This window comes from Topomyia yanbarensis, unplaced genomic scaffold, assembly GCF_030247195.1.
Source record: "Topomyia yanbarensis strain Yona2022 unplaced genomic scaffold, ASM3024719v1 HiC_scaffold_30, whole genome shotgun sequence".
NCBI classification, from domain to species: domain Eukaryota; kingdom Metazoa; phylum Arthropoda; class Insecta; order Diptera; family Culicidae; genus Topomyia; species Topomyia yanbarensis.
In genome coordinates this window covers 217,892-240,362 of record NW_026683492.1, presented here as the reverse complement: position 1 = coordinate 240,362, position 22,471 = coordinate 217,892, and the positions used below count along the sequence as shown (strand labels likewise).

Sequence of the window (22,471 nt, the reverse complement as noted above, 5' to 3'; positions counted from 1 at the left end):
GCAGTGCGTGGTTCACTGTTGTGCGGATAGGCGAAGCGAGGGCACGTTAGAGAATTGGCTGATTGGTCTTACATGGCGCAGGGGTTGCCTGTTTGCTTGGTCGGGGTGATTACCGGTTCTCTTACGACACGCGACACGAGGGTGAGTGTTAACACATTAATGTTAACACATGAATGTTATACGGCTACCACGTTATAAGCGATAGATAGCGACAGTAGCATGTATTATGACAACAGCACAACCCGCCGGGTGTGATACAGAGGCAAAGATGGGAATCTTTTGACGATTGTTTTGCTTGACCCCCCGCGCCAAACGGCATGGCCTTTGCGTTTGCGCGTGTGTGAGCGTCTCATGCGAAAGAGGAAACGATTTTTTACTACTGAAAAACGTTGTGGTGAGGTTCGATGATGATGCGCGATGCCGCCGATGTGGTGTTTGCCCGTATAGTTGACCAGTTGATAGACGTAAACAAAACTTTAGGCACAGCTGAGGAAATTGACCAATCGCTCGATGAGCTGAAAATGGCTCTAACAGAAGCAGAGGGCCAATGCGTAAGAAATGTTCCAACTCGTGGTGAAATTCTTAAATTGGACGCAATGACAAAAGCGATCATCCGACAACGGAATAAATATAGGCGTCAATTTCAACGGACAGGGGATCTGTCCAAGAAGTTTGTGGTGTCCAAATTGAATGAACTGATAAATGATAGAGTAGACCAGCTGAAGAATGAAAATTTCGCGAACATGGTGCGAAGACTTGACCCTTTCTCACGTCCTTTCTGGAAGGTGTCTAAGGTTCTTAAATCCAAACCGCAACAGATTCCTCCGCTAGCTCTAAATGACATCAAACTGGTTACTTCTGTTGAGAAGGCAAATGCCATAGGAGAGAACATTCTCAATTCGCACAATCTGGGTAGCTCCATAGTCAGTCCTATGGAAACTATTGTACGAGAAACGTTGGTCACCCTGAGCGAGACACCGTGCTATGTACCTGAAAACCAAAAAATTATGCCCGAACAGATCGCTGCTGCGCTGAAATCTTCAAAAAATATGAAGGCTCCTGGTTTTGACTCGGTCTTCAATATTGTATTAAAGAAACTAAGCAACAATACATACACCCACATTGCAAACATTCTAAACAGGTGCCTAGATCTACACTATTTCCCGTCGGTTTGGAAATCAGCTAAAGTCATCCCTTTGTTGAAGCCAGGAAAGGACCCAACAAACCCCTCAAGCTATCGCCCTATCAGCTTGCTATCCTCCTTAAGCAAACTATTCGAAAGGCTTATATTAGACCGTGTTCTAGTTCACGTTGAAAACAACAACATTTTTCTACCAGAACAGTTCGGCTTTCGTAAGGGGCATTCAACAAGTCATCAACTGCAAAGGGTGATAAACATCATAGACAGAAACAAGGCCGTTTCGAAATCTACAGCTATGGCCCTGATGCATGTTGAAAAGGCGTTCGACAACGTTTGGCACGATGGACTCATCTACAAGTTGTACCGCTACAACTTCCCTAACTTTCTAATAAAAATCACCCAGAATTACCTCAGTGAAAGAAAATTCAACGTAAGCGTCAACGGTACCCTGTCAAATAGCTTTGACCTCCCCGCAGGTGTCCCTCAGGGGAGTATTCTCGGACCGATACTGTATAACGTGCATACTTCAGACTTCCCACAGCTTCCTGAGGGTTGTCAGTTATGCTTCTTTGCCGATGACACAGCTATCATTTGCAAAGGAAGGAACACAAAGCATCTGACCAAAAAGCTTCAAAACTGTCTGGACACAGTCACAAGATATCTGCACACTTGGAAGATAAAACTTAATGCTTCGAAAACACAAACGATACTATTTCCGCTTAGCCTATCACCGAAACACGCTCCAACAGCCGACTGCAAAATCAGAATAAATGGATTGCCTATAGATTGGTCCTCTGAGGTGGTTTACTTGGGGCTCACAATTGATCGTAAACTACTCTTCCGCTCTCACGTAGAGAAAATACTAAACAAAACTAACCTGCTTGTTAAATGCCTGTATCCACTAATCAATAGAAGATCAGCTCTGCATACTAGGAACAAAATAGCAATCTACCACCAAATCATTCTCCCGGTAGTGCAATACGCCATGCCTGTGTGGGGACGGTGTGCCTTAACCCATAGGAAAAAAAATTCAAGTCATGCAAAATAAAGCTCTGAAAATGATTCTCAACCTGCCGTGGCACACGAGGACAACTACTGTTCACGAGATGGCCAATACAAACACAATTCACGAAAAACTATTAGCTGTTACTACTAAGTTCCACGACAAATGTGCCCTATCTGAGCACCCACTAATCAGATCACTATTTTAAATTGACATAGTCTAGTTTAGTTTTAGTTAGGTTAAGTCACACTCCAAACTGTGCATCAGTTACGAAACCAAAAGCAGTAATTTACAAATATTAAAACTATCAAAGAAAGAAAATGTAAAACAAAGATAGAAAGCAATGACTGTATCACTTAACATGAAAAATAATGTACAGAAATGTAAAAACATGCGAATCAATAAAAATTTAATGTAAAAAAAATGCCGAATTGCAACATTCGGTATTGGAATCTCGCTGCTGCTGCTGCTGCAGGTGTGCCGTGCTAGCCTACTGAGTTATTACCTACAACCAAGAAAATGACTGGCCGTGGCAAAGGAGGCAAAGGGCTCGGCAAGGGAGGCGCTAAGCGGCACCGCAAGGTGCTTCGTGACAATATCCAGGGCATCATCAAACCCGCCATTCGTCGTCTGGCTCGACGTGGAGGAGTGAAGCGAATCTCCGGTTTGATATACGAGGAAACCCGTGGTGTGCTGAAGATTTTTCTGGAAAACGTTATCCGGGACGCTGTGACGTACACTGAACATGCAAAACGGAAGACCGTCACTGCGATGGATGTCGTCTATGCGCTTAAACGCCAGGGACGCACATTGTACGGTTTTGGTGGTTAAGCCCCCTACCGTTCGCGACAACACAAAAGGCCCTTTTCAGGGCCACCAAATGTTTAGAAACAAAAGAATTAGTTTGAAATGTATCCTTCATATTTTCATCTACGTTGCAGAGGCGTACTGTTTAATGTGCGATTTTGATGGATATGCGAGAGACCAGTGTTACGACAACGCGCTCAGTCGCTGGGTTTCGCTTTTTCATATATGCATTTCCTTTTTCTCTCTCTCCTGAGCTTGCGTATCATGGGACAAAACTGCTCGTTTCTCGATAGCAACGAACCGCCGACCGACTCTTTTTTTCGCGCGCGCGTTTTAGCTTACCACGCTTTCACCTACCTATGAATTTGCGCTTGTAATCTGCGTCGGGGGACAATCGTTCCCATCGATTCGTGCGCTGAAGCACCTGGGTGTGATGGTCGACGCGTGCGGTTTATCAGCTCACAGCCATGTCGACGACTATGTATGCGAGAAGTCTGCTACACAACGATGTAGCGAGTTGATCAGTACATCCTAAATAATAGAATTTTGAGTTAGCCAAAGCAATCCGAAATAACACTGATTATTAGTGCACTAAAATCAAAATCCGCAACTTTTTCGAGGTATTTCTCTCTGTCTGTCTCTCTTTGCCGTCGAAACAAGAAAGCATTTCGCGAGCGCGCTGTACGGTTCTACGAGCAACACAAGAATCTCGGCGAAAAGTGCGCGGTACAATATTTCAAAGGGGAAAACGTTGCGCCATCGACTGTTTACAACACCTTTCGACGCTGCAATCTCAATACCGCTTGCCGGTTGATAAAAATTATTTTGGGTAAATATTTTGTTTTGCACGAAGCAAGTTACTTCCCTCGCCAAAAAAACGCAAAAAAAAACCACAATCGTTCCCGATTCGATCCCATTTGTACCCTAAAAATCACAACCCGCTTCACAATTTGCTTCAGTGTCGCCCAATCGCAGATTTCTTCGGGAGTTTTTTTGTTTTGAGAGCCACGAATTGCAAACAGTTGATTGGTAGAAGATCACGAAATGGACATAGACGCCGTACTACGCGCCTGTTCCGACATCAAACGGAAGCTTCGCCGAACAGCATCCAATTACGGATCGGTTTCAAATCTTCACTAATTTTTGGTCAACAATGGAGAACGTATCTTCTAATTTCGATTTCAATCAAATCGTATGTCTTTTTTTTGACAGGTTGAGAAAAAAAAATCTAAAATTTGTGTTGCCACCCGTTAGCTTTTTGTTTTAGTAATTTTAATAACGAAAGTTTTCAGCAAAGGAACAGCCGACCGAAACGTTTTCCGCAGGTCGCCAAATTACGACCACTTCCGCTCGAGCAAATATATACAACAATGAAATAATTTTATATAGAGAGAAGTTTTCCTTCGATTGGATAGCACCGAAAAGGTTTTCCAATTGCTAGAAGGTTCAAATTAACCTATTTTCCACAATTCAGTTTGCACGTGCCGCCATAGTCGGATACATGATTTGATAATATTCGACAATACGCTTAAAATAGAATGTTCAGCGGGTGTTAGTTTGGACGGTGTGGACATTGCAGTAAATTGAAAGCAAACTTCCAGTGTACTTTTCACAAGCAGTAATTCGATTTTGGTTGATTTAAAACAGCAGTCCGTAAAATTTTACCGGCACCGATCGAAGAGTAACTTTCAACCGTCATCTACGCGTTCCCAAACAGAGCCGATGAATACGATCCTACACAACAGACACCGGGCCCCCGGTTATCATATTCGCAGACTTGCATCATCGTGCATCCATCAGCTCGTCGTCTACAACTGTGTGTGGAAGATATCCAAACGAACGCGCAATGGCTGAAACTGCTATCGACGTTGCTGCTACGGCCCCTGCCGTCGTCGCCTCTCCAGCCGCCAAAGCACCACCGAAGCAGGCGGCCAAGGCTAGCAAGAGTGACGCCAAGAAACCGAAAAAATCTTCAACCCATCCACCAGTGAGTGAGATGGTTCTGGCTGCCATCCGGACCCTGAAGGAACGGAGCGGATCATCACTGCAGGCGATCAAAAAGTACATCGCCGCCAACTACATGTGTGACGTCGCCCGGCTGGCTCCGTTTATCCGGAAGGCTTTGAAAACGGGTGTCGAGAAGGGAAACATCACCCAGACCAAGGGTACCGGTGCTTCCGGATCGTTTAAGGTGACGGTCGAAGCAAAGAAACCGGCTGGCGATAAGAAACCACCGAAGAAATCGGCTACTAAATTCGGGGAGAAGAAAAATCCGCCGGCTGGTGGTGGTGAGAAGACCAGCAAGCCAAAGAAGGCGATCCCGGCCGCTAAGAAATCGGCTGCGAAGAAAACGAAACCTGCTGCCCCTGCCAAGGCGGTAACGGCTGCCACTAAACAGAAAGCCACCAAACCATCGAAGGCTGCAGCGAACAAGCCGAAGGCCCCTAAGCCAAAGAAGGCCGCCACCGCCCCGAAGAAGGTCACCGCCGGCAAGAAGTAAATTCCCGACAACGTGCGCGTCCCCCCAAAACAACAGTCCTTTTCAGGGCTAACAAAATTGTAAAGAATTGATTGATGCTTATTTTCCGTTAATGCTCCATTCCCACCAATGAGTTTTCTAGCTTGCGCACACCCGCATTCAACAGGCCGCCGATTGGCAAGATAAATCAGTCGTCGTTAGTTTGATTAAACAACATCACTTTAGTAAATAGGCGCGGTTTTTTGCTCAGATAAACGTACGTACGTACGTACAGGTAAATTAATAGTAGGCCGTGGTTTTCTGTTGCCTTAACAAACAAACAAACAGACAGAGCAAGTATAATATTACTCTGATTAGCAAACAACGCGCTTATTTTGGCTATTATAAAACAGAGAAAAATTGGCTGGCACAATAAACAAACGAACGACTAGAGACACTGCTAGAGGATAATTACCGATTTTGTTTAGCCTAAATTGACGAACGTATTGTATTGTTCAACTTTGAGATTATAAATTGTGTTGGCTATTTTTTAATTATTAACGTTCAACGCAGATCAGAAGTTTGAAGGCTGGGAGAAGTGTATTGTATTAACAAGTATGATCCAGAAATGTGTTCTTTTTGCAGCAGAATTTTCATACGCTGGGGCTGTTTTAGACTGAGTAGAATATAGACACGACAAAGGGGGGAAAGACCGTTTTCCGTCTTAACGAAAAACAATCAACTAGCGCGGTAAGGGGAAAGACTATTTCCACAAACTACAGCAAAACACATATTTGATTTGGTGATGATTTGAAAAATGGACAGAGAGGGAAAAAAAAATGACAACTCTAATGAAACAAACAAACAACAACAACAACAACTAATGTTTATATAAACTATGTGTACATTTCAATTCAACTCTTTACCAGAACGTGTTTTGGTGGCCCTGAAAAGGGCCGATGACGATGGTGTGTGACATCCGGCGGCGGGGCGGGCGACACGTTTACTTCGAGCTGGTATACTTGGTAACGGCCTTGGTACCTTCCGATACGGCATGTTTGGCCAGCTCTCCCGGTAACAGCAAACGAACGGCGGTCTGTACCTCGCGGGAGGTGATCGTCGACCGTCGGTTGTAATGGGCCAGACGGGATGCTTCGTTAGCAATACGCTCGAAGATGTCGTTCACGAAGCTATTCATGATGCTCATCGCCTTCGACGAGACACCGGTGTCCGGATGGACCTGCTTCAGCACCTTGTAGATGTAGATAGCGTAGCTTTCCTTGCGCCGTTGCTTTCGCTTCTTCTTCTTCTCTCCTCCTGCTTTTGTGGCGATGTTCTTCTGTGCCTTGCCACCGCCGCCGCCGGATTTTTTCACAGCCTTTCCGCTGGCTTTCGGTGCCATAGTAACGACGTGGTGGTGGTGCTGCTGCTGTTAACGCTCTCGATGCGAACTGCGCTGACTGATTGGTAGGTAAAACCACTGTACATATCGCTTATATACGATCGTGTAGCGAGACGAAGGTTCGTCCTTTTTTGTGTTTAGCGCGTTTCGTTCGTTCGCTACTCCGCCCCTTTGGCGAACGATGTGCAATGAAGCGAATGCATAACAAGGGGTGCTGCGTACGCGAACGGCATCAGTGTTACTCGTACTGTCTACGTGACTGCATACGCACAGCGATAAACCTACAACAATGTCTGCACGCGGTAAAGGAGGAAAAGTGAAGGGAAAGCCAAAATCCCGCTCAGTTCGTGCCGGTCTCCAGTTCCCTGTTGGCCGAATTCACCGTCTGCTGAGGAAGGGAAACTATGCTGAACGTGTCGGTGCCGGAGCACCCGTCTACTTGGCAGCTGTAATGGAATATCTTGCCGCCGAAGTACTGGAGCTGGCAGGAAACGCTGCCCGCGATAACAAAAAGACCAGAATCATCCCCCGTCATCTGCAGCTGGCCATTCGAAATGACGAAGAGCTGAACAAACTGCTCTCCGGTGTGACCATTGCCCAGGGTGGCGTGTTGCCTAACATACAGGCCGTACTGCTGCCGAAGAAGACTGAAAAGAGGGCCTCCGCAGCAACCTAAATCCCGCTCCTTTCGAGCCGAAAAAAAAACCGCCCTTTTCAGGGCGACTATTTTCTTCTGATAAAAAGAGTTAATTTGATTTTCACTCCGATAATCATCAACGTACATTTTTGTGAGCATTGCACAAGTTTCATTGCAATGCTCGTCAGACACTTAATAATAGTTTCCCTCATATATCATGGCATTGACGATTTCATTTAACCCGCACTCAATCTCTCAAAAGTTCACTCATCGATTTGGTGCTAAATCACAAATTTTCCCTCAATGAATGGGTCTCTTGTTTTTCACACGCTACTACTGTCGATCGGTACGAGGTGGTGGAGCTGGCAAAAAATCATCCCATCGGCGTGCTTTCTAACACACACACACACACACACACAGCCACCTGCCTGAGCATTTTTGGAGGGAAACGGAAATTTTCTGCTAATAATTCTTAGTAAAATATGATTGGTTGGTCCTGAAAAGGACCGTTTGTTGCTGTTTCGTTCTGGGGGGTGATGGGCACACACCAAATTTAGGCCCGCTCCCCACGGATCCGGCGAGCCAGTTGGATGTCTTTCGGCATGATGGTCACTCGCTTGGCATGGATAGCGCACAGATTGGTATCCTCGAACAATCCAACCAGGTAAGCCTCGCTGGCTTCTTGAAGGGCCATGACGGCTGAGCTCTGGAAGCGCAGATCGGTTTTGAAGTCCTGCGCGATCTCACGCACCAGACGCTGGAAGGGCAGCTTGCGAATTAGTAGCTCTGTCGACTTCTGATAGCGACGAATTTCTCGCAGCGCGACAGTTCCTGGTCGGTAGCGATGGGGCTTCTTAACGCCACCCGTAGCTGGGGCACTTTTACGGGCAGCCTTCGTTGCCAACTGCTTGCGGGGAGCTTTCCCTCCGGTGGACTTGCGGGCGGTCTGTTTCGTACGGGCCATGGCGCGAAAATGCTGCTCTACTACTGCTACCACGGTGACGCTGTTCAAACGACGAATGATGACCAAAACAGACCGACCGATTTTTTTTATAGTCGCGAATACACACTACTATCGCCTGTCTCGCTCGTGCCCGTGCCATGTGCCATGTGCCTTTTCGTTCTGTATACGGTTCGATTCGGCTACTATACTTCCCCCACCACTTCCATTGCGGAGCCAGCGTTGCCAGACTTGAAATTTTCAGCTTTTCATCAGATTTGCAAAAAAATATTCCTAAAAAGAAAAACTATGTATGAGCAAAAAATCGCCTAGAAATCAATAAAATTCCAACAGTAGAAGAATATCAAACAGAACTAGTTTGTTCAACAGTAACAATTTGTTCCATCATAGATCAGTATCAGATATCGATATTTCAGTACCATAGAAGCCAATATAACGAACGCACCATGTAGACGGATGTATAGAAAATCTTTATAAGTTCAAAGAAAAAAAAAAACCGTTTGTAGCCCTATTTTCGATTTACTTTTTCTTTCTTTCTTTTTCAGGAGAATCAATTTCCGGGCAATCGTTTTCCAGGGAAAATGCTACCATGTCAGCAGTAGTCCAGATTTCGGCAATCCCAAGATACTAAAACAGTGGCAACAGTGAACTTCGTGTTCGCGCTATTTCCCCTTCAAACCAACACATCTGCAAGCATATAGATAGCAGCCATGGTAATCTACCTATGCCGGCGCGGCGGCGACTGAGAATGTGTGTGCATCAGTATAAAAGCGCTACTCAATGGGCCGAATTGCAACATTCGGTATTGGAATCTCGCTGCTGCTACTGCTGCTGCAGGTGTGCTGTGCTAGCCTACTAAGTTATTACCTACAACCAAGAAGATGACTGGCCGTGGCAAAGGAGGAAAAGGGCTCGGCAAGGGAGGCGCTAAGCGGCACCGCAAGGTGCTTCGTGACAATATCCAGGGCATCACCAAACCCGCCATTCGTCGTCTGGCTCGACGTGGAGGAGTGAAGCGAATCTCCGGTTTGATATACGAGGAAACCCGTGGTGTGCTGAAGATTTTTCTGGAAAACGTTATCCGGGACGCTGTGACGTACACTGAACATGCCAAACGGAAGACCGTCACTGCGATGGATGTCGTCTATGCGCTTAAACGCCAGGGACGCACATTGTACGGTTTTGGTGGTTAAGACCCCCCCCCCCCCCCCCTACCGTTCACGACAACACAAAAGGCCCTTTTCAGGGCCACCAAACGTTTAGAAAAAAGAATTAGTTTGAAATGTATCCTTCATATTTTCATTCATGTTGCAGGGACGTCGTACTGTTTAGTGTGCGATTTTGATGGATATGCGAGAGACCAGTGGTTACGACTGAGCGCTGGGTTTCCCTTTTTCATATATGCATTTCCTTTTTCTCCTGAGCTTGCGTATCATGGGACAAAACTGCTCGTTTCTCGATAGCAACGAACCGCCGACCGACTCTTTTTTTTTTTCGCGCGCGCGTTTTAGCTTACCACGCTTTCATCTACCTGAATTTGCGCTTGTGATCTGCGTCGGGGGACAATCGTTCCCATCGATGCGTGCGCTGAAGCACCTGGGTGTGATGGCCGACGCGTGCGGTTTATTAGCTCACAGCCACGTCGACGACGATGTATGCGAGAAGTCTGCTACACAACGATGTAGCGAGTTGATCAGGTATATCCGAAATAATAGAATTTTGAGATAGCCAAAGCAATGCAAAATAACACTGATTATTAGTGCACTAAAATCAAAATCCGCAACTAAATGTTGGATTTTTTTCGAGGTATTTCTCTCTCTCTCTCTCTCTCTCTCTCTCTCTCTCTCTCTCTCTCTCTTTGCCGTCGAAACAAGAAAGCATTCCGCGTGCGCATTGTACGGTTCTACGAGCAACACAAGAATCTCGGCGAAAAGTGCACGGTGCAATATTTTAAAAGCGAAAATGTTGCGTCATCGACTGTTTACAACACCTTTCGACGCTGCAATTTCAATGCCGCTTGCCGGTTGATAAAAAATTATTTTGGGTAAATATTTTGTTTTGCACGAAGCAAGTTACTTCCCTCGCCAAAAAAACGCAAAAAAACAATCGTTCCCGAATTCGATCCCATTTGTACCCTAAAAATCACAACCCGCTTCACAATTTGCTTCAGTGTCGCCCAATCGCAGATTTCTTCGGGATTTTGTTTTGAGAGCCACGAATTGCAAACAGTTGATTGGTAGAAGATCACGAAATGCATTAGCAAAGTGTTGACATAGACGCCGTACTACGCGCCTGTTCCGACATCAAACGGAAGCTTCGCCGAACAGCATCCAATTACGGATCAGTTTCAAATGTTCACTAATTTTTGGTCAACAATGGAGAACGTATCTTCTAATTTCAATCAAATCGTTTGTCTTTTTTTTACAGGTTGCGAAAAAAAAAAAAAATCCAAAATTTGTGTTGCCACCCGTTAACTTTTTAGTAATTTTAATAACGAAAGTTTTCAGCAAAGGACCAGCCGACCGAAACGTTTTCCGCAGGTCGCCAAATTACGAGCACTTCCGCTCGAGCAAATATATACAAAAATGAAATAATTTCATATAGAGAGAAGTTTTCTTTCGATTGGATAGCATCGAAAAGGTTTTCCAATTGCTAGATGGTTCAAATTAACCAATTTTCCACAATTCAGTTTGCACGTGCCGCCATAGTCGGATGCATGATTTGATAATATTCGCCCATACGCTTAAAACAGAATGTTCAGCGGGTGTCAGTTTGGACGGTGTGCACATTGCGGTAAATTGAAAGCAAACTTCCAGTGTACATTTCACAAGCAGTAATTCGATTTTGGTTGATTTAAAACAACAGTCCGCAAAATTTTACCGGCACCGATCGAATAGTAACTTTCAACCGTCATCTACGCGTTCCCAAACAGAGCCGATGAATACGATCCTAAACAACAGACACCGGGCCCCCGGTTATCATATTCGCAGACTTGCATCATCGTGCATCCATCAACTCGTCGTCTACAACTGTGTGTGGAAGAAAACCAAACCAAACGAACGCGCAATGGCTGAAACTGCTATCGACGTTGCTGCTACGGCCCCTGCCGTCGTCGCCTCTCCGCCAGCCGCCAAAGCACCACCGAAGCAGGCGGCCAAGGCTAGCAAGAGTGACGCCAAGAAACCGAAAAAATCTTCAACCCATCCACCAGTGAGTGAGATGGTTCTGGCTGCCATCCGGACCCTGAAGGAACGGAGCGGATCATCACTGCAGGCGATCAAAAAGTACATCGCCGCCAACTACATGTGTGACGTCGCCAGGCTGGCTCCGTTTATCCGGAAGGCTTTGAAAACGGGTGTCGAGAAGGGAAACATCACCCAGACCAAGGGTACCGGTGCTTCCGGATCGTTTAAGGTGACGGTCGAGGCTAAGAAGCCGGCTGGCGATAAGAAACCACCATCGGGTGCAGCGAAAAAATCGGCTACTAAATCCGGGGAGAAGAAAAATCCGCCGGCCGGTGGTGGTGGTGAGAAGACCAAAAAGGCAAAGGCGGCGGCAATCCCGGCCGCTAAGAAATCGGCTGCGAAGAAAACGAAAGCTGCTGCTGCCCCTGCCAAGGCGGTAACGGCTGCCACTAAACAGAAAGCCACCAAACCATCGAAGGCTGCAGCGAACAAGCCGAAGGCCCCTAAGCCAAAGAAGGCCGCCACCGCCCCGAAGAAGGTCACCGCCGGCAAGAAGTAAATTCCCGACAACGTGCGCGTCCCCCCAAAACAACAGTCCTTTTCAGGGCTAACAAAATTGTAAAGAATTGATTGATGCTTATTTTCCGTTAATGCTCCATTCCCACCAATGAGTTTTCTAGCTTGCGCACACCCGCATTCAACAGGCCGCCGATTGGCAAGATAAATCAGTCGTCGTTAGTTTGATTAAACAACATCACTTTAGTAAATAGGCGCGGTTTTTTGCTCAGATAAACGTACGTACGTACGTACAGGTAAATTAATAGTAGGCCGTGGTTTTCTGTTGCCTTAACAAACAAACAAACAGACAGAGCAAGTATAATATTACTCTGATTAGCAAACAACGCGCTTATTTTGGCTATTATAAAACAGAGAAAAATTGGCTGGCACAATAAACAAACGAACGACTAGAGACACTGCTAGAGGATAATTACCGATTTTGTTTAGCCTAAATTGACGAACGTATTGTATTGTTCAACTTTGAGATTATAAATTGTGTTGGCTATTTTTTAATTATTAACGTTCAACGCAGATCAGAAGTTTGAAGGCTGGGAGAAGTGTATTGTATTAACAAGTATGATCCAGAAATGTGTTCTTTTTGCAGCAGAATTTTCATACGCTGGGGCTGTTTTAGACTGAGTAGAATATAGACACGACAAAGGGGGGAAAGACCGTTTTCCGTCTTAACGAAAAACAATCAACTAGCGCGGTAAGGGGAAAGACTATTTCCACAAACTACAGCAAAACACATATTTGATTTGGTGATGATTTGAAAAATGGACAGAGAGGGAAAAAAAAATGACAACTCTAATGAAACAAACAAACAACAACAACAACAACTAATGTTTATATAAACTATGTGTACATTTCAATTCAACTCTTTACCAGAACGTGTTTTGGTGGCCCTGAAAAGGGCCGATGACGATGGTGTGTGACATCCGGCGGCGGGGCGGGCGACACGTTTACTTCGAGCTGGTATACTTGGTAACGGCCTTGGTACCTTCCGATACGGCATGTTTGGCCAGCTCTCCCGGTAACAGCAAACGAACGGCGGTCTGTACCTCGCGGGAGGTGATCGTCGACCGTCGGTTGTAATGGGCCAGACGGGATGCTTCGTTAGCAATACGCTCGAAGATGTCGTTCACGAAGCTATTCATGATGCTCATCGCCTTCGACGAGACACCGGTGTCCGGATGGACCTGCTTCAGCACCTTGTAGATGTAGATAGCGTAGCTTTCCTTGCGCCGTTGCTTTCGCTTCTTCTTCTTCTCTCCTCCTGCTTTTGTGGCGATGTTCTTCTGTGCCTTGCCACCGCCGCCGCCGGATTTTTTCACAGCCTTTCCGCTGGCTTTCGGTGCCATAGTAACGACGTGGTGGTGGTGCTGCTGCTGTTAACGCTCTCGATGCGAACTGCGCTGACTGATTGGTAGGTAAAACCACTGTACATATCGCTTATATACGATCGTGTAGCGAGACGAAGGTTCGTCCTTTTTTGTGTTTAGCGCGTTTCGTTCGTTCGCTACTCCGCCCCTTTGGCGAACGATGTGCAATGAAGCGAATGCATAACAAGGGGTGCTGCGTACGCGAACGGCATCAGTGTTACTCGTACTGTCTACGTGACTGCATACGCACAGCGATAAACCTACAACAATGTCTGCACGCGGTAAAGGAGGAAAAGTGAAGGGAAAGCCAAAATCCCGCTCAGTTCGTGCCGGTCTCCAGTTCCCTGTTGGCCGAATTCACCGTCTGCTGAGGAAGGGAAACTATGCTGAACGTGTCGGTGCCGGAGCACCCGTCTACTTGGCAGCTGTAATGGAATATCTTGCCGCCGAAGTACTGGAGCTGGCAGGAAACGCTGCCCGCGATAACAAAAAGACCAGAATCATCCCCCGTCATCTGCAGCTGGCCATTCGAAATGACGAAGAGCTGAACAAACTGCTCTCCGGTGTGACCATTGCCCAGGGTGGCGTGTTGCCTAACATACAGGCCGTACTGCTGCCGAAGAAGACTGAAAAGAGGGCCTCCGCAGCAACCTAAATCCCGCTCCTTTCGAGCCGAAAAAAAAACCGCCCTTTTCAGGGCGACTATTTTCTTCTGATAAAAAGAGTTAATTTGATTTTCACTCCGATAATCATCAACGTACATTTTTGTGAGCATTGCACAAGTTTCATTGCAATGCTCGTCAGACACTTAATAATAGTTTCCCTCATATATCATGGCATTGACGATTTCATTTAACCCGCACTCAATCTCTCAAAAGTTCACTCATCGATTTGGTGCTAAATCACAAATTTTCCCTCAATGAATGGGTCTCTTGTTTTTCACACGCTACTACTGTCGATCGGTACGAGGTGGTGGAGCTGGCAAAAAATCATCCCATCGGCGTGCTTTCTAACACACACACACACACACACACAGCCACCTGCCTGAGCATTTTTGGAGGGAAACGGAAATTTTCTGCTAATAATTCTTAGTAAAATATGATTGGTTGGTCCTGAAAAGGACCGTTTGTTGCTGTTTCGTTCTGGGGGGTGATGGGCACACACCAAATTTAGGCCCGCTCCCCACGGATCCGGCGAGCCAGTTGGATGTCTTTCGGCATGATGGTCACTCGCTTGGCATGGATAGCGCACAGATTGGTATCCTCGAACAATCCAACCAGGTAAGCCTCGCTGGCTTCTTGAAGGGCCATGACGGCTGAGCTCTGGAAGCGCAGATCGGTTTTGAAGTCCTGCGCGATCTCACGCACCAGACGCTGGAAGGGCAGCTTGCGAATTAGTAGCTCTGTCGACTTCTGATAGCGACGAATTTCTCGCAGCGCGACAGTTCCTGGTCGGTAGCGATGGGGCTTCTTAACGCCACCCGTAGCTGGGGCACTTTTACGGGCAGCCTTCGTTGCCAACTGCTTGCGGGGAGCTTTCCCTCCGGTGGACTTGCGGGCGGTCTGTTTCGTACGGGCCATGGCGCGAAAATGCTGCTCTACTACTGCTACCACGGTGACGCTGTTCAAACGACGAATGATGACCAAAACAGACCGACCGATTTTTTTTATAGTCGCGAATACACACTACTATCGCCTGTCTCGCTCGTGCCCGTGCCATGTGCCATGTGCCTTTTCGTTCTGTATACGGTTCGATTCGGCTACTATACTTCCCCCACCACTTCCATTGCGGAGCCAGCGTTGCCAGACTTGAAATTTTCAGCTTTTCATCAGATTTGCAAAAAAATATTCCTAAAAAGAAAAACTATGTATGAGCAAAAAATCGCCTAGAAATCAATAAAATTCCAACAGTAGAAGAATATCAAACAGAACTAGTTTGTTCAACAGTAACAATTTGTTCCATCATAGATCAGTATCAGATATCGATATTTCAGTACCATAGAAGCCAATATAACGAACGCACCATGTAGACGGATGTATAGAAAATCTTTATAAGTTCAAAGAAAAAAAAAAACCGTTTGTAGCCCTATTTTCGATTTACTTTTTCTTTCTTTCTTTTTCAGGAGAATCAATTTCCGGGCAATCGTTTTCCAGGGAAAATGCTACCATGTCAGCAGTAGTCCAGATTTCGGCAATCCCAAGATACTAAAACAGTGGCAACAGTGAACTTCGTGTTCGCGCTATTTCCCCTTCAAACCAACACATCTGCAAGCATATAGATAGCAGCCATGGTAATCTACCTATGCCGGCGCGGCGGCGACTGAGAATGTGTGTGCATCAGTATAAAAGCGCTACTCAATGGGCCGAATTGCAACATTCGGTATTGGAATCTCGCTGCTGCTACTGCTGCTGCAGGTGTGCTGTGCTAGCCTACTAAGTTATTACCTACAACCAAGAAGATGACTGGCCGTGGCAAAGGAGGAAAAGGGCTCGGCAAGGGAGGCGCTAAGCGGCACCGCAAGGTGCTTCGTGACAATATCCAGGGCATCACCAAACCCGCCATTCGTCGTCTGGCTCGACGTGGAGGAGTGAAGCGAATCTCCGGTTTGATATACGAGGAAACCCGTGGTGTGCTGAAGATTTTTCTGGAAAACGTTATCCGGGACGCTGTGACGTACACTGAACATGCCAAACGGAAGACCGTCACTGCGATGGATGTCGTCTATGCGCTTAAACGCCAGGGACGCACATTGTACGGTTTTGGTGGTTAAGACCCCCCCCCCCCCCCCCTACCGTTCACGACAACACAAAAGGCCCTTTTCAGGGCCACCAAACGTTTAGAAAAAAGAATTAGTTTGAAATGTATCCTTCATATTTTCATTCATGTTGCAGGGACGTCGTACTGTTTAGTGTGCGATTTTGATGGATATGCGAGAGACCAGTGGTTACGACTGAGCGCTGGGTTTCCCTTTTTCATATATGCATTTCCTTTTTCTCCTGAGCTTGCGTATCATGGGACAAAACTGCTCGTTTCTCGATAGCAACGAACCGCCGACCGACTCTTTTTTTTTTTCGCGCGCGCGTTTTAGCTTACCACGCTTTCATCTACCTGAATTTGCGCTTGTGATCTGCGTCGGGGGACAATCGTTCCCATCGATGCGTGCGCTGAAGCACCTGGGTGTGATGGCCGACGCGTGCGGTTTATTAGCTCACAGCCACGTCGACGACGATGTATGCGAGAAGTCTGCTACACAACGATGTAGCGAGTTGATCAGGTATATCCGAAATAATAGAATTTTGAGATAGCCAAAGCAATGCAAAATAACACTGATTATTAGTGCACTAAAATCAAAATCCGCAACTAAATGTTGGATTTTTTTCGAGGTATTTCTCTCTTTCTCTCTCTCTCTCTCTCTCTCTCTCTCTCTCTCTCTCTCTCTTTGCCGTCGAAACAAGAAAGCATTCCGCGTGCGCATTGTACGGTTCTACGAGCAACACAAGAATCTCGGCGAAAAGTGCACGGTGCAATATTTTAAAAGCGAAAATGTTGCGTCATCGACTGTTTACAACACCTTTCGACGCTGCAATTTCAATGCCGCTTGCCGGTTGATAAAAAATTATTTTGGGTAAATATTTTGTTTTGCACGAAGCAAGTTACTTCCCTCGCCAAAAAAACGCAAAAAAACAATCGTTCCCGAATTCGATCCCATTTGTACCCTAAAAATCACAACCCGCTTCACAATTTGCTTCAGTGTCGCCCAATCGCAGATTTCTTCGGGATTTTGTTTTGAGAGCCACGAATTGCAAACAGTTGATTGGTAGAAGATCACGAAATGCATTAGCAAAGTGTTGACATAGACGCCGTACTACGCGCCTGTTCCGACATCAAACGGAAGCTTCGCCGAACAGCATCCAATTACGGATCAGTTTCAAATGTTCACTAATTTTTGGTCAACAATGGAGAACGTATCTTCTAATTTCAATCAAATCGTTTGTCTTTTTTTTACAGGTTGCGAAAAAAAAAAAAAATCCAAAATTTGTGTTGCCACCCGTTAACTTTTTAGTAATTTTAATAACGAAAGTTTTCAGCAAAGGACCAGCCGACCGAAACGTTTTCCGCAGGTCGCCAAATTACGAGCACTTCCGCTCGAGCAAATATATACAAAAATGAAATAATTTCATATAGAGAGAAGTTTTCTTTCGATTGGATAGCATCGAAAAGGTTTTCCAATTGCTAGATGGTTCAAATTAACCAATTTTCCACAATTCAGTTTGCACGTGCCGCCATAGTCGGATGCATGATTTGATAATATTCGCCCATACGCTTAAAACAGAATGTTCAGCGGGTGTCAGTTTGGACGGTGTGCACATTGCGGTAAATTGAAAGCAAACTTCCAGTGTACATTTCACAAGCAGTAATTCGATTTTGGTTGATTTAAAACAACAGTCCGCAAAATTTTACCGGCACCGATCGAATAGTAACTTTCAACCGTCATCTACGCGTTCCCAAACAGAGCCGATGAATACGATCCTAAACAACAGACACCGGGCCCCCGGTTATCATATTCGCAGACTTGCATCATCGTGCATCCATCAACTCGTCGTCTACAACTGTGTGTGGAAGAAAACCAAACCAAACGAACGCGCAATGGCTGAAACTGCTATCGACGTTGCTGCTACGGCCCCTGCCGTCGTCGCCTCTCCGCCAGCCGCCAAAGCACCACCGAAGCAGGCGGCCAAGGCTAGCAAGAGTGACGCCAAGAAACCGAAAAAATCTTCAACCCATCCACCAGTGAGTGAGATGGTTCTGGCTGCCATCCGGACCCTGAAGGAACGGAGCGGATCATCACTGCAGGCGATCAAAAAGTACATCGCCGCCAACTACATGTGTGACGTCGCCAGGCTGGCTCCGTTTATCCGGAAGGCTTTGAAAACGGGTGTCGAGAAGGGAAACATCACCCAGACCAAGGGTACCGGTGCTTCCGGATCGTTTAAGGTGACGGTCGAGGCTAAGAAGCCGGCTGGCGATAAGAAACCACCATCGGGTGCAGCGAAAAAATCGGCTACTAAATCCGGGGAGAAGAAAAATCCGCCGGCCGGTGGTGGTGGTGAGAAGACCAAAAAGGCAAAGGCGGCGGCAATCCCGGCCGCTAAGAAATCGGCTGCGAAGAAAACGAAAGCTGCTGCTGCCCCTGCCAAGGCGGTAACGGCTGCCACTAAACAGAAAGCCACCAAACCATCGAAGGCTGCAGCGAACAAGCCGAAGGCCCCTAAGCCAAAGAAGGCCGCCACCGCCCCGAAGAAGGTCACCGCCGGCAAGAAGTAAATTCCCGACAACGTGCGCGTCCCCCCAAAACAACAGTCCTTTTCAGGGCTAACAAAATTGTAAAGAATTGATTGATGCTTATTTTCCGTTAATGCTCCATTCCCACCAATGAGTTTTCTAGCTTGCGCACACCCGCATTCAACAGGCCGCCGATTGGCAAGATAAATCAGTCGTCGTTAGTTTGATTAAACAACATCACTTTAGTAAATAGGCGCGGTTTTTTGCTCAGATAAACGTACGTACGTACGTACAGGTAAATTAATAGTAGGCCGTGGTTTTCTGTTGCCTTAACAAACAAACAAACAGACAGAGCAAGTATAATATTACTCTGATTAGCAAACAACGCGCTTATTTTGGCTATTATAAAACAGAGAAAAATTGGCTGGCACAATAAACAAACGAACGACTAGAGACACTGCTAGAGGATAATTACCGATTTTGTTTAGCCTAAATTGACGAACGTATTGTATTGTTCAACTTTGAGATTATAAATTGTGTTGGCTATTTTTTAATTATTAACGTTCAACGCAGATCAGAAGTTTGAAGGCTGGGAGAAGTGTATTGTATTAACAAGTATGATCCAGAAATGTGTTCTTTTTGCAGCAGAATTTTCATACGCTGGGGCTGTTTTAGACTGAGTAGAATATAGACACGACAAAGGGGGGAAAGACCGTTTTCCGTCTTAACGAAAAACAATCAACTAGCGCGGTAAGGGGAAAGACTATTTCCACAAACTACAGCAAAACACATATTTGATTTGGTGATGATTTGAAAAATGGACAGAGAGGGAAAAAAAAATGACAACTCTAATGAAACAAACAAACAACAACAACAACAACTAATGTTTATATAAACTATGTGTACATTTCAATTCAACTCTTTACCAGAACGTGTTTTGGTGGCCCTGAAAAGGGCCGATGACGATGGTGTGTGACATCCGGCGGCGGGGCGGGCGACACGTTTACTTCGAGCTGGTATACTTGGTAACGGCCTTGGTACCTTCCGATACGGCATGTTTGGCCAGCTCTCCCGGTAACAGCAAACGAACGGCGGTCTGTACCTCGCGGGAGGTGATCGTCGACCGTCGGTTGTAATGGGCCAGACGGGATGCTTCGTTAGCAATACGCTCGAAGATGTCGTTCACGAAGCTATTCATGATGCTCATCGCCTTCGACGAGACACCGGTGTCCGGATGGACCTGCTTCAGCACCTTGTAGATGTAGATAGCGTAGCTTTCCTTGCGCCGTTGCTTTCGCTTCTTCTTTTCTCTCCTCCTGCTTTTGTGGCGATGTTCTTCTGTGCCTTGCCACCGCCGCCGCCGGATTTTTTCACAGCCTTTCCGCTGGCTTTCGGTGCCATAGTAACGACGTGGTGGTGGTGCTGCTGCTGTTAACGCTCTCGATGCGAACTGCGCTGACTGATTGGTAGGTAAAACCACTGTACATATCGCTTATATACGATCGTGTAGCGAGACGAAGGTTCGTCCTTTTTTGTGTTTAGCGCGTTTCGTTCGTTCGCTACTCCGCCCCTTTGGCGAACGATGTGCAATGAAGCGAATGCATAACAAGGGGTGCTGCGTACGCGAACGGCATCAGTGTTACTCGTACTGTCTACGTGACTGCATACGCACAGCGATAAACCTACAACAATGTCTGCACGCGGTAAAGGAGGAAAAGTGAAGGGAAAGCCAAAATCCCGCTCAGTTCGTGCCGGTCTCCAGTTCCCTGTTGGCCGAATTCACCGTCTGCTGAGGAAGGGAAACTATGCTGAACGTGTCGGTGCCGGAGCACCCGTCTACTTGGCAGCTGTAATGGAATATCTTGCCGCCGAAGTACTGGAGCTGGCAGGAAACGCTGCCCGCGATAACAAAAAGACCAGAATCATCCCCCGTCATCTGCAGCTGGCCATTCGAAATGACGAAGAGCTGAACAAACTGCTCTCCGGTGTGACCATTGCCCAGGGTGGCGTGTTGCCTAACATACAGGCCGTACTGCTGCCGAAGAAGACTGAAAAGAGGGCCTCCGCAGCAACCTAAATCCCGCTCCTTTCGAGCCGAAAAAAAAACCGCCCTTTTCAGGGCGACTATTTTCTTCTGATAAAAAGAGTTAATTTGATTTTCACTCCGATAATCATCAACGTACATTTTTGTGAGCATTGCACAAGTTTCATTGCAATGCTCGTCAGACACTTAATAATAGTTTCCCTCATATATCATGGCATTGACGATTTCATTTAACCCGCACTCAATCTCTCAAAAGTTCACTCATCGATTTGGTGCTAAATCACAAATTTTCCCTCAATGAATGGGTCTCTTGTTTTTCACACGCTACTACTGTCGATCGGTACGAGGTGGTGGAGCTGGCAAAAAATCATCCCATCGGCGTGCTTTCTAACACACACACACACACACACACAGCCACCTGCCTGAGCATTTTTGGAGGGAAACGGAAATTTTCTGCTAATAATTCTTAGTAAAATATGATTGGTTGGTCCTGAAAAGGACCGTTTGTTGCTGTTTCGTTCTGGGGGGTGATGGGCACACACCAAATTTAGGCCCGCTCCCCACGGATCCGGCGAGCCAGTTGGATGTCTTTCGGCATGATGGTCACTCGCTTGGCATGGATAGCGCACAGATTGGTATCCTCGAACAATCCAACCAGGTAAGCCTCGCTGGCTTCTTGAAGGGCCATGACGGCTGAGCTCTGGAAGCGCAGATCGGTTTTGAAGTCCTGCGCGATCTCACGCACCAGACGCTGGAAGGGCAGCTTGCGAATTAGTAGCTCTGTCGACTTCTGATAGCGACGAATTTCTCGCAGCGCGACAGTTCCTGGTCGGTAGCGATGGGGCTTCTTAACGCCACCCGTAGCTGGGGCACTTTTACGGGCAGCCTTCGTTGCCAACTGCTTGCGGGGAGCTTTCCCTCCGGTGGACTTGCGGGCGGTCTGTTTCGTACGGGCCATGGCGCGAAAATGCTGCTCTACTACTGCTACCACGGTGACGCTGTTCAAACGACGAATGATGACCAAAACAGACCGACCGATTTTTTTTATAGTCGCGAATACACACTACTATCGCCTGTCTCGCTCGTGCCCGTGCCATGTGCCATGTGCCTTTTCGTTCTGTATACGGTTCGATTCGCTACTATACTTCCCCCACCACTTCCATTGCGGAGCCAGCGTTGCCAGACTTGAAATTTTCAGCTTTTCATCAGATTTGCAAAAAAATATTCCTAAAAAGAAAAACTATGTATGAGCAAAAAATCGCCTAGAAATCAATAAAATTCCAACAGTAGAAGAATATCAAACAGAACTAGTTTGTTCAACAGTAACAATTTGTTCCATCATAGATCAGTATCAGATATCGATATTTCAGTACCATAGAAGCCAATATAACGAACGCACCATGTAGACGGATGTATAGAAAATCTTTATAAGTTCAAAGAAAAAAAAAAACCGTTTGTAGCCCTATTTTCGATTTACTTTTTCTTTCTTTCTTTTTCAGGAGAATCAATTTCCGGGCAATCGTTTTCCAGGGAAAATGCTACCATGTCAGCAGTAGTCCAGATTTCGGCAATCCCAAGATACTAAAACAGTGGCAACAGTGAACTTCGTG

General features: G+C 46.3%; 11 protein-coding genes across 11 annotated transcripts; 8 read left to right on the top strand and 3 right to left on the bottom strand.

Annotated features, from left to right (window-relative positions):
- The first annotated feature begins 2,663 nt into the window (after positions 1-2,663).
- Positions 2,664-2,975, top strand: LOC131695224 (histone H4-like). Its single transcript, XM_058983742.1, has one exon. The coding sequence runs from the start codon at positions 2,664-2,666 to the stop codon at positions 2,973-2,975; it is 312 nt and encodes a 103-aa protein (XP_058839725.1).
- A 1,822-nt stretch (positions 2,976-4,797) lies between these two features.
- Positions 4,798-5,662, top strand: LOC131695223 (histone H1A, sperm-like). Its single transcript, XM_058983741.1, has 2 exons — positions 4,798-5,328; positions 5,597-5,662. The coding sequence occupies exons 1-2, from the start codon at positions 4,798-4,800 to the stop codon at positions 5,660-5,662; spliced, it is 597 nt and encodes a 198-aa protein (XP_058839724.1).
- Positions 5,663-6,412: 750 nt separating this feature from the next.
- LOC131695222 (histone H2B-like) lies at positions 6,413-6,811 on the bottom strand. The gene has a single exon (XM_058983740.1). It carries the CDS (start codon positions 6,809-6,811, stop codon positions 6,413-6,415), a length of 399 nt encoding a protein of 132 aa, XP_058839723.1.
- A 289-nt stretch (positions 6,812-7,100) lies between these two features.
- Positions 7,101-9,057, top strand: LOC131695221 (histone H2A-beta, sperm-like). Its single transcript, XM_058983739.1, has 2 exons — positions 7,101-7,351; positions 8,955-9,057. The coding sequence occupies exons 1-2, from the start codon at positions 7,101-7,103 to the stop codon at positions 9,055-9,057; spliced, it is 354 nt and encodes a 117-aa protein (XP_058839722.1).
- Positions 9,058-9,189: 132 nt separating this feature from the next.
- Positions 9,190-9,602, top strand: LOC131695220 (histone H4-like). Its single transcript, XM_058983738.1, has 2 exons — positions 9,190-9,246; positions 9,288-9,602. The coding sequence occupies exons 1-2, from the start codon at positions 9,190-9,192 to the stop codon at positions 9,600-9,602; spliced, it is 372 nt and encodes a 123-aa protein (XP_058839721.1).
- A 1,860-nt stretch (positions 9,603-11,462) lies between these two features.
- On the top strand, positions 11,463-12,364 carry LOC131695219 (histone H1A, sperm-like). Its single transcript, XM_058983736.1, has 2 exons — positions 11,463-12,030; positions 12,299-12,364. Exons 1-2 carry the CDS (start codon positions 11,476-11,478, stop codon positions 12,362-12,364), a joined length of 621 nt encoding a protein of 206 aa, XP_058839719.1. The 5' UTR covers positions 11,463-11,475.
- A 740-nt stretch (positions 12,365-13,104) lies between these two features.
- On the bottom strand, positions 13,105-13,530 carry LOC131695142 (histone H2B-like). Its single transcript, XM_058983661.1, has one exon. The coding sequence runs from the start codon at positions 13,511-13,513 to the stop codon at positions 13,115-13,117; it is 399 nt and encodes a 132-aa protein (XP_058839644.1). The 5' UTR covers positions 13,514-13,530; the 3' UTR covers positions 13,105-13,114.
- A 272-nt stretch (positions 13,531-13,802) lies between these two features.
- LOC131695218 (histone H2A-beta, sperm-like) lies at positions 13,803-15,759 on the top strand. The gene is made up of 2 exons (XM_058983735.1): positions 13,803-14,053; positions 15,657-15,759. The coding sequence occupies exons 1-2, from the start codon at positions 13,803-13,805 to the stop codon at positions 15,757-15,759; spliced, it is 354 nt and encodes a 117-aa protein (XP_058839718.1).
- A 132-nt stretch (positions 15,760-15,891) lies between these two features.
- Positions 15,892-16,304, top strand: LOC131695217 (histone H4-like). Its single transcript, XM_058983734.1, has 2 exons — positions 15,892-15,948; positions 15,990-16,304. The coding sequence occupies exons 1-2, from the start codon at positions 15,892-15,894 to the stop codon at positions 16,302-16,304; spliced, it is 372 nt and encodes a 123-aa protein (XP_058839717.1).
- Positions 16,305-18,151: 1,847 nt separating this feature from the next.
- Positions 18,152-19,070, top strand: LOC131695215 (histone H1A, sperm-like). Its single transcript, XM_058983732.1, has 2 exons — positions 18,152-18,736; positions 19,005-19,070. Exons 1-2 carry the CDS (start codon positions 18,182-18,184, stop codon positions 19,068-19,070), a joined length of 621 nt encoding a protein of 206 aa, XP_058839715.1. The 5' UTR covers positions 18,152-18,181.
- A 740-nt stretch (positions 19,071-19,810) lies between these two features.
- LOC131695214 (late histone H2B.L4-like) lies at positions 19,811-20,753 on the bottom strand. The gene is made up of 2 exons (XM_058983731.1): positions 20,601-20,753; positions 19,811-20,276 (listed from the first exon to the last, which is right to left on the bottom strand). Exons 1-2 carry the CDS (start codon positions 20,751-20,753, stop codon positions 19,821-19,823), a joined length of 609 nt encoding a protein of 202 aa, XP_058839714.1. The 3' UTR covers positions 19,811-19,820.
- Positions 20,754-22,471: the final 1,718 nt, after the last annotated feature.

Bases quoted from the DNA above. Each gene is read 5' to 3' on its own strand.
- LOC131695224 (XM_058983742.1), top strand. From the start codon at position 2,664: ATGACTGGCCGTGGCAAAGGAGGCAAAGGGCTCGGCAAGGGAGGCGCT.
- LOC131695223 (XM_058983741.1), top strand. From the start codon at position 4,798: ATGGCTGAAACTGCTATCGACGTTGCTGCTACGGCCCCTGCCGTCGTC. The intron at 5,329-5,596 runs GTAACGGCTGCC...CGCATTCAACAG, and splicing joins CTGCTGCCCCTGCCAAGGCG to GCCGCCGATTGGCAAGATAA.
- LOC131695222 (XM_058983740.1), bottom strand. From the start codon at position 6,811: ATGGCACCGAAAGCCAGCGGAAAGGCTGTGAAAAAATCCGGCGGCGGC.
- LOC131695221 (XM_058983739.1), top strand. From the start codon at position 7,101: ATGTCTGCACGCGGTAAAGGAGGAAAAGTGAAGGGAAAGCCAAAATCC. The intron at 7,352-8,954 runs GCTGGCCATTCG...TTTCTTTTTCAG, and splicing joins ATCATCCCCCGTCATCTGCA to GAGAATCAATTTCCGGGCAA.
- LOC131695220 (XM_058983738.1), top strand. From the start codon at position 9,190: ATGGGCCGAATTGCAACATTCGGTATTGGAATCTCGCTGCTGCTACTG. The intron at 9,247-9,287 runs GTGTGCTGTGCT...CCTACAACCAAG, and splicing joins TGCTGCTACTGCTGCTGCAG to AAGATGACTGGCCGTGGCAA.
- LOC131695219 (XM_058983736.1), top strand. From the start codon at position 11,476: ATGGCTGAAACTGCTATCGACGTTGCTGCTACGGCCCCTGCCGTCGTC. The intron at 12,031-12,298 runs GTAACGGCTGCC...CGCATTCAACAG, and splicing joins CTGCTGCCCCTGCCAAGGCG to GCCGCCGATTGGCAAGATAA.
- LOC131695142 (XM_058983661.1), bottom strand. From the start codon at position 13,513: ATGGCACCGAAAGCCAGCGGAAAGGCTGTGAAAAAATCCGGCGGCGGC.
- LOC131695218 (XM_058983735.1), top strand. From the start codon at position 13,803: ATGTCTGCACGCGGTAAAGGAGGAAAAGTGAAGGGAAAGCCAAAATCC. The intron at 14,054-15,656 runs GCTGGCCATTCG...TTTCTTTTTCAG, and splicing joins ATCATCCCCCGTCATCTGCA to GAGAATCAATTTCCGGGCAA.
- LOC131695217 (XM_058983734.1), top strand. From the start codon at position 15,892: ATGGGCCGAATTGCAACATTCGGTATTGGAATCTCGCTGCTGCTACTG. The intron at 15,949-15,989 runs GTGTGCTGTGCT...CCTACAACCAAG, and splicing joins TGCTGCTACTGCTGCTGCAG to AAGATGACTGGCCGTGGCAA.
- LOC131695215 (XM_058983732.1), top strand. From the start codon at position 18,182: ATGGCTGAAACTGCTATCGACGTTGCTGCTACGGCCCCTGCCGTCGTC. The intron at 18,737-19,004 runs GTAACGGCTGCC...CGCATTCAACAG, and splicing joins CTGCTGCCCCTGCCAAGGCG to GCCGCCGATTGGCAAGATAA.
- LOC131695214 (XM_058983731.1), bottom strand. From the start codon at position 20,753: ATGACGGGGGATGATTCTGGTCTTTTTGTTATCGCGGGCAGCGTTTCC. The intron at 20,277-20,600 runs GTGAATTCGGCC...CCTACCAATCAG, and splicing joins TTTCCCTTCCTCAGCAGACG to TCAGCGCAGTTCGCATCGAG.